General features: G+C 40.6%; 1 protein-coding gene and 1 pseudogene across 1 annotated transcript; both read right to left on the bottom strand.

Moving 5' to 3' along the window:
- Positions 1-433: 433 nt before the first annotated feature.
- Positions 434-1,421, bottom strand: LOC102827889 (annotated as a pseudogene).
- A 2,025-nt stretch (positions 1,422-3,446) lies between these two features.
- LOC102827514 (thioredoxin-like) lies at positions 3,447-3,764 on the bottom strand. The gene has a single exon (XM_006863001.1). It carries the CDS (start codon positions 3,762-3,764, stop codon positions 3,447-3,449), a length of 318 nt encoding a protein of 105 aa, XP_006863063.1.
- Positions 3,765-8,417: the final 4,653 nt, after the last annotated feature.

Raw genomic sequence — 8,417 nt, 5'->3', positions numbered from 1 at the left:
ATTCTTTTCTACTGTATGTATGCAACATGTTTACAAATGCCTCTGAGAAAGCTATAGATGAGGGGCCTTGCAAAAGTTCATAAAGAAATTCTGTCATCATTTAATTTGTGTGTGTGTGTGTGTGTGTGTGTGTTTGTATTCTACTTTATCACCTGAATTACTTCCACATCTCCCAGGCTCATTTTTGTTTACTTTAATCATTCTCTCTCTTTTTTTCTTTTTTCTTTTTGGCGGGATAGTGTACTTTATTGATGGTACATGACAAGACTGGGCTCTCTAAGCCCCTTCCCTTCTCCAGGGGGTCTGGATGAAAACTGAGGATGGGAGCTTCTCAGTGTGTATGGGGGGGTAGAGTTGGGGTAAGAACTCCCAGCAGCTAAGGGCCTCTCTCTTCCTCTAATGCTGTTGCTGGGGCTGGTGGTCCAAGGGGCTCTTATTCTTTGGAGGCCATGTGGACCATAAGATCCACCACCCTGTTGCCATAGCTGAATTCATTGTCATACCAGGAAATGAGCTTGACAAAGTGGTCATTGAGGGTAATGCCAGCCCCAGCATTAAAGGTGAAAGAGTGGGTGTCACTGTTAAAGTCACAGGAGATGATCTGGTCTTCTGTGTAACCCAGGATGCCTTTTAGGGGTCCATCTGATACCTGCTTCACCACCTTCTTGATGTCATCGTATTTGGCAGCATTCTTCAGACGGCAGGGCAGGTCCATGACAGACACGTTAAGAGTGGGGACACGGAAGGCCATGCCAGTGAGTTTCCCATTCAGTTCAGGGATGACCTTGCCCACATCCTTGGCACCACTAGTAGATGCAGGGATGATATTCTGGGCAGTCCTGTGCTCATCATGCCACAGTTTCCCAGAGGGGCCATCTTCTGGATGGCAGTGGTGGCATGGACTGTGGTCATGAGTCCTTCCATGAAGTCAAAGTTGTCATGGATGACCTTGGCCAGGGGGGTCAAACAGTTGGTAGTGCAGGAGGCATTGCTGACAATCTTGAGGGTGTTGTCATACTTCTCGTGGTTCATGCCCATCACAAACATGGGGGCATCAGCAGAGGGGGCAGAGATGATTAGGCACTGTCATTCAAGTGAGCCCCAGCCTTCCCCAAGGTTGTGAAGCCACTGGTGGACTCTATAACATACTGAGCACCAGCATCACCCCACTTGATGTTGGCAGGATCTCGCTCCTAGAACATAGAGATGGGCTTCCCACTGATGATAAGCTTCCTGGCCTCAGCCCTGACAGTGCCATTGAACTTGCCATGGGTGGAATCATACTGGAACATGTAGACCATGTAGTTGAGGTCAATGCAGGGGTCAGTGATGGCAACAACCTCCTCTTTGCCAGAGTTAACAACAGCCCTGGTGACCAGTCTCCCAATATAGCCAAATCCATTGACTCCAACCATCATCATCCTGTCTCAGGGATGCGACTGGTACTGCAAGAGAAGCTGTGGCTGCCTGTCAAATGGAGAAGGGCTTTAATCATTCTCTTTTATGCTATAGGCTACTCTCTTTTATGTTATAGGCTCTGTTCAGCTGTACAGATAATCCTCAGATGTCTTTTGGCTTATGATATTCTTCAAGAAGGACACCGTAGAAAACTAGACCAGTATATCTATCACTAAGTGTTGACCTTATCAACTGGCAGGCTTTGCTTCTAGTGAACAGGTGAAGAACTAGTCATTACATGAAGAGATCCCTACATTCCACAATGAGTAGAACTTTATTCTGGTGCAGCAACCTCCAAACTAGTTCCGATACTTCTCTCCCAAAGAGTATGTTCAAAGACTCAGCTTGAGGATAAAGGCTGTTCTTTATGAAGGAAGTTCTGTGAGTCTTCCAAATGTCATGTTTTCAGCCCTCCTTCTTACTCCCACCCACTGATCTACTTGGAACCTCCCCGCACAGAGTATCTCTATGATTCTTCTGTTGGATATTGTGTGTTCTGTTTCAAAAGTCCAAATGCTCATTCCTATTCTGCAGGTTCCTTCTCTGTTTTATTAGACCACTCTTTCTCTGTATGGTTTCTGCCTTGTTAAAAGATAAGAGTCCTGGTGTGGTGCTGTGGGCTAATGCATCAGACTGCAAAGTTGATTGAACTGCAAGGTCGGTCGTTCAAGCTTATCAGCTGCTCCTTGGAAATCCTCTATAGGGTCGCTCTGGGTTGGAATTGAATCGATGGCACTTAACAACAACAACAACAAAAGATAGCAAGCATTGTAGCATTACAACTCCCACATAGACTTAGTTCTTTTAGTTGATGTAAGTTTATTCTTTTTAATTTTTCACTTACTATAATGTTAATGTCATCAGAGAGAAAGATAATGTGTGTATGTGTACTTCTGATATATTGTCGCTGAAGTCCATATATAGGTTTTCATGTAGTGCTCCATAAAGCCAGTTGTGGAGAGAAAGTCAGTGGAAGAAATAAAGAGGAAAACTAAAATAAGAATTGAGTAGGTGGGAGATTCCCACTTCAACTAGAGAGTGTTCTGCTTTTATTTTTTATGCTTGAATAAATTTCACTCGAGGAGATTAGACCTTCCCATGATCAAAGAATTATTTGAGTCAATATACAATCAAGTGGTAAACTAATAGGCCCAGAGAATGAGCTATCAAGTGTGGGCTAGTACAGTCAGAGAAGGGTACTTGGAGAAGGTAAGGCATGTTGTGAGCTCTGAAGCTGAAAACGAATGTTGGAACCCGATCCTACAGAGTCTTTTAAGCTATATTAATGAGTCTGGGCTTTATTTTAAACATGACAGAGCAATTAGATGGTTTAAAGCAACAAAAGTGAAAGAATTCGATGTGTATTATTCAAAGGGCGTCTTGACTTAGATACATAGAGGTAATCATCAGCATGTGGTAAGGATGTCACACATTTCCTCTCATGTGATTCTCACTACAACCCCTCAGAGGCAGGCCAGGCAGAAGAATTATTGCTATTATTCATTCACAGATGAGAAAACTGAGGCTCAGGTGGATGATGGATTTGTCCTAAGTTATATCACAACAGTTTTAGAACCAGGTCAGAAATACACCTCACCAGTGTGTTTGGCTGAGACTGGCGGTCAGTGTGACAGCCCACCCTGGCAGACCATGTCACCCACTCCCTGGCCCACTCCCCACACCCCAGGCAGCCCACCACCAATTCCCAGACTCTTTTTTAAATCTTGCACTCCAGGTTATTGGTCGTTGCTGCTATTGGGTGCCGTTGAGTTGGTTCTAACTCACAGTGACTCTGAACAACAGAAAAAACCAGTGCCATCCTCACAATTGTTTGTTTGTGTTTTTTTTTAAAGGGTAGAATTAATATTTTATTGTCATTTATAATCAGATGGAAGTCGGGCATATAGTCTTCATACTTGATTTTTCTTTCTTGTAAATAAAAAAAGTTTTATAAACAGCTGATGGCTGGTTGTTTTCAGAAAACATCATTAACATAATTCATTAATGATAGCTTCAAGTTTTTCCTTATTAACACCAGAAAATTCACCAACCTTTTCCCTCTTTTTATAAAACTGAAATGTTATCATGCATTTGACTTCACACTCTGAAGCAACATCCTGACAGTCATCCACATCAACTTCAAGGAACACCATATTGCCAAACTTTTCAGAGAGGGAATGATAGAAAGGTTTGATCATTTTGCAAGGCCCACACCATGTGGCTGAGAAGTCAACGACTACAAGCTTATCTCCAGCACTGCTCAAGGCAGCATGAAAATCTTCCTTGCCTTCGATCTCCTTCACCATTTTGGCGTTGGGAGGGGGCGGCGGAGTAGGTAATCTAAAGACCAAACGTAGAAATAGAAGGAATGGAACCGAAGCACCAGACAGAGCTTGGACCGAGAGCATGCAGCCCGTCTTGCCTTTATAGTGTGCAACGTGGCGGGGTATCCTCAGAATTGTTGTTATGTTTCAGCCCATTGTTGCTGCCATAGTGTCAATCCATCTCATTGGGGGTCTTCCTCTTTTTCCCTCTATTTTTAACAAACATGATGTCGTTCTAAAGGGACCGAAACCTTCTGATAACATGTCCAAAGCACCAGAGAAGTCTTACCATCCTCACTTCCAAGCAACCACTCTGGCTGTACTTCTTACAAGACGACAGATTTCAGGTCCTAGTATTTTCAGTATTCTTCTCCAACAGCAGAATTCTAGTGCATCTATGTTTTTTTTCCGGTCTCCCTTAGTCATTGTGCAACTTTCATGTGTATTTGAGGCAATTGAAAATACCATGGCTTTGTTCAGGCACATCTTATCTTCAAAATGATGTCTTTGCAATTTAACATTTTCAAGGGGTCTTTTGCAGCAGATTCACCCAAAACAATCAATCGTTTGATTTCTTGATTGCTACTTTCATGACCTTGGTCCCAAGCACAATGAAGTCTTTGACTTCTACTTTCTCCATTTATCATGATGTTATTTATTGGTTCACTTATGACAATTTTCATTTTCATTACATTCAGTATGCAACCCATACTGAAGGGTGTAGTCTTTGATCTTCATCAGCAAGTATTTCAAGCCCTCTTCACTATGAGCAAGCAAGGTAGCATCATCTGCATATCAAAGGATATTAGTGAGTCTTCCTTCAATCCTGATGCCACGTTCTTCTTCATATAATCCAGTTTCTCAGCATACAGATTGAGTAAGTATGGTGAAAGGACACAACCCTGATGCACACCGTTCCTGATTTTAAATCAGAAACAAATGCCTCTTGGTCTATATATAGGTTTCACATGGACACAATAAAGTGTTCTGGAATACCCATTTGTCTTAGACTGGGTTCTCTAGAGAAACAAAACCAGTGAAGCTTATATATGCATACATGAGAAGTTTCCACCATTCATCTGTCAGTTTACAGTCCTGTGGTATCTTGCATATTGCTGTGATTTTAGAAAGTATGCCACCAGTATTTTAAATACTAGCAGGGTTGCCCATGATGGACAGGTTTCCACTGAGCTTTCAGACTAAGATAGACTAGGTAAAAAGAGAGACTGCCTACTTCTGAATATTTAGTCACTGAAAACCTTATAAATAGCAGTGGAACACTGTCAGATAGCATCAGAATATTGATTGAATATTGAAACATGATGAAGTGTACCAGAATATTGTCAGATATAGTGCCAGAAGATGAGTCCGTCAGGTTGGAAGGCATTCAGAATACGACTGGGGAAGAGCTGCCTCCTCAAAGTAGAGTTGAACATCATGACACAAATGAAGTAAAGCTTTTAGGACCTTCATTTGCTGATGGGGCACAACTCAAAAAGAGTAGAAATAGTTATGTTGTTGTTATGTGAAACAGCTATGTTGTTGTCAAGTGCTGTCAAGTCGATTCCTACCCATATAGACCCTGTATAGGGTTTCCAAGGAGCATCTGGTGAGCTTGAACCACTGACCTTGCAGTTCAAACGGCTTTGAAGTCTGACGCATTAACCCACAGCACCACACCAGGACTCCGAAACAGCTATAAACACCAATTAATAATTGAAACATGGAATGTATGAAGTATGAATTTGGAAAAATTGGAGTTGTCAAAAATAAAATGTAGTGCATAAACATCAATATCCTAGGCACTAGTGAGCTGAAATGGACTGACATTGGCCATTTTGAATCTGACAATCACATGGTTTACTATGAGGGGAATGACAAATTGAAGAGGAATGCCATCGCATTCATCATCAAAAAGAACATCTCAAGATCTATCTTGAAGTACAACACTGTCTATAAGAATATCCATATGCCTATAAGAAAGACCAGTTAATACCACTATTATTCAAATTTACATACCAACTACTAAAGCCAGTGAGGATGAAATTGAAGAATTCTACCAACTTCTTCAGACTGAAATTGATCAGACATGCAATCAAGCTGTATTGATAATTACTGGTGATTGGAATGCAAAGGTTGGAAACAAAGAGGGAGGACCAATAGTTGGAAAATATGGCCTTGGTGATAGAAACTATGCTAACTTGGAGATCGAATGATATAATTTTGCAAGACCAATGGCTTCTTCATTGCAAATACTTTTTTAAACAATATAAAAGATGATTATGCACATGGACCTCAACAGACGGAATACACAGAAATCAAATTGACTACATCTATGGAAAGAGACCAGGCAGTTTTTAGTTTTGTTGTATAAAAGGTTGCTATGAGTCAGTACCTACTCCATGGTACCTAACAACAACAACAAAGAAAAGTTTATATCAAAGAAATGGCTCGCACAGTTGTCCAAGTGGGAGAATCCCAAGTCAAGGTCAGATGAACCAAGATAAGCAAGCTGGCAGGTTCAACAGGCAGCAGGCCTAGCAGGCAGGCAAATCCAGCATAAAAGTAGATCTGGCAAACAGACAGGAAGAATGCTGATGGCTACCAGGATTGGCAGGTAATAGAGCAGGTCACTGGCTTTACTCTAAAGGGCTGGAGGTTGGAGGATGAGCCACATGAAAGATCCAGATCCAGCAGAAAAGCAAACAAGTTCTGCCTATGTGTCTAATATATTGGAAGCAGGCTACACTCCCAAGGAAATATCCTTTAAATTGATTGCCTGCTCATAGCAGAACTCATCATAGAGTTCATTGTATTATATTAGGTCTCATTATGGGGAAAAGTACATCTCAACTGCCTAACCACTGAGAATCCTGGCCCGGTCAAGTTGACACACAACCTTAACTACCGCACCATTTGTATTAATATTGCCCATAGCTTCGATCCACGAAGTTGAATGCCTTTGTATAGTCAATAAAGCACAAGTAAACATCTTCCTGGTATTCTCTACTTGCAGTCAAGATCCATCTGATGGATGCATCAGCAATGATATCCCTAGTTCCACATCTTCTTCTAAATCCAACTTGAACTTTTTGCAATTCCTTGTCAATATACTTCTACAACCATTTTTAAATGATCTTCAACAAAATTATACTTATATGTTTTATTAATGATATTGTTTAGTCATTTCTGCATTCTATCGGGTCACCTTTCTTTGGAATGGGTACAAGTATGGATCACTTCCAATCAGTTTGCTATGTATCTGCCTTCCAAATTTCTTGACATAGACAAGTGAGAGACTCCAGCACTCCATCAGCTGTTGAAACATTTCAATTTATATTCTGTCAATTTCTGTAGCCTTGGTTTTTTGCCAATACCTTAAATGCAGCTTGGACTTCTTTTAAGCTCTTGGATTCTTCATCATATGCTACTTAGAATAGTCATATAAAGACCAATTATTTTTGGTACAGTGACTTTGTTTATTCCTTCCATCTTCCTTTGATGCTTCCTGCATCATTAAATTTGACCCATAGAATCCTTCAATGTTGCAACTCAAAACCTGAGTTCTTTCAGTTTGAGAAATGCCAAGTGTATTATTCCCTTTTAATTTTCTAACTCTGGGTCTTTGTACCTTTTATTATAATACTTTACTTTGTTTTCTCATGCCACTCTTTGAAATCTTCTGTTCAAATCTTTTGCGGCATCTTCCACTTGCTTTAGCTACTTTATATTTAAGAGCATGTTTCAGATCTCTTCTGTATCCATTTTGGTCTTCTCTTTCCTGTCTTCATAATGATTTGTTGTTTTCTCAATGTTTGATGTCCTTGATGTCATTCTACAATTTGCCTGGTCTTTGAAAACTACATAGAGCAAGAAGCAATCCACTGAACAGAACAAAGGAATCTGCTGGGTTTAAAACCAGGGAAGGTATGAGTAGGGCTGTATCCTTTTGCCATACGTATTCAATCTGTATGCTGAGAAAATAATCTGAGAAAGTGGAATTTGTGAAGAACAATGTAGCATCAGGATTGGAGGAAGACTCATTAACACATTAACAACCTGTGATATGCAGATGACAAAATATTGTTTACTGAAATGGAAGAAAACTTGAAACACTTACAGACTTTGGTATGGATTCTACCTCAACATAAAGAAAACAAGAATTCTCACAACTGGGCCAACAAGGATTTTGTTTTACTTGGATCCACAATCAACACCCAGGAAGGCAGCAGTCAAGAAATCAAAGACATTTCGAATTGGGCAAATCTGCTGCAAATAACTTTTTAACGTGCTTAAAAGCAAAGATGTCACTTTAAGAACTAAGGTGTGCCTGACCCAAGTCATGGTATTTTCAATCACCTTATATGCATATGAAAACTTGACAATTAATAGGAAAGTCCAATGAAGAATTGATGCATTTGAATTATGGTGTTGATGAAGAATATTGAATGCACCATGGAATTTCAGAAGAACAAACAATTCTGTATTGAATGAAGTACACCAGAATGCACCTTCATCTCTCTTATTTAGGACACGTCATCAGGAGGGACCAGTCCTTGGAGAAGGGCATCATGCTTGGTAAAGTAGAGGGTCGGTGAAAAAAAATCCGTCAATGAGATAGGTTGACTCAGTGGC

Source organism: Chrysochloris asiatica, unplaced genomic scaffold, assembly GCF_000296735.1.
Source record: "Chrysochloris asiatica unplaced genomic scaffold, ChrAsi1.0 scaffold00052, whole genome shotgun sequence".
Lineage (NCBI taxonomy): Eukaryota > Metazoa > Chordata > Mammalia > Afrosoricida > Chrysochloridae > Chrysochloris > Chrysochloris asiatica.
This window is presented reverse-complemented; position numbering and strand designations above follow the sequence as displayed.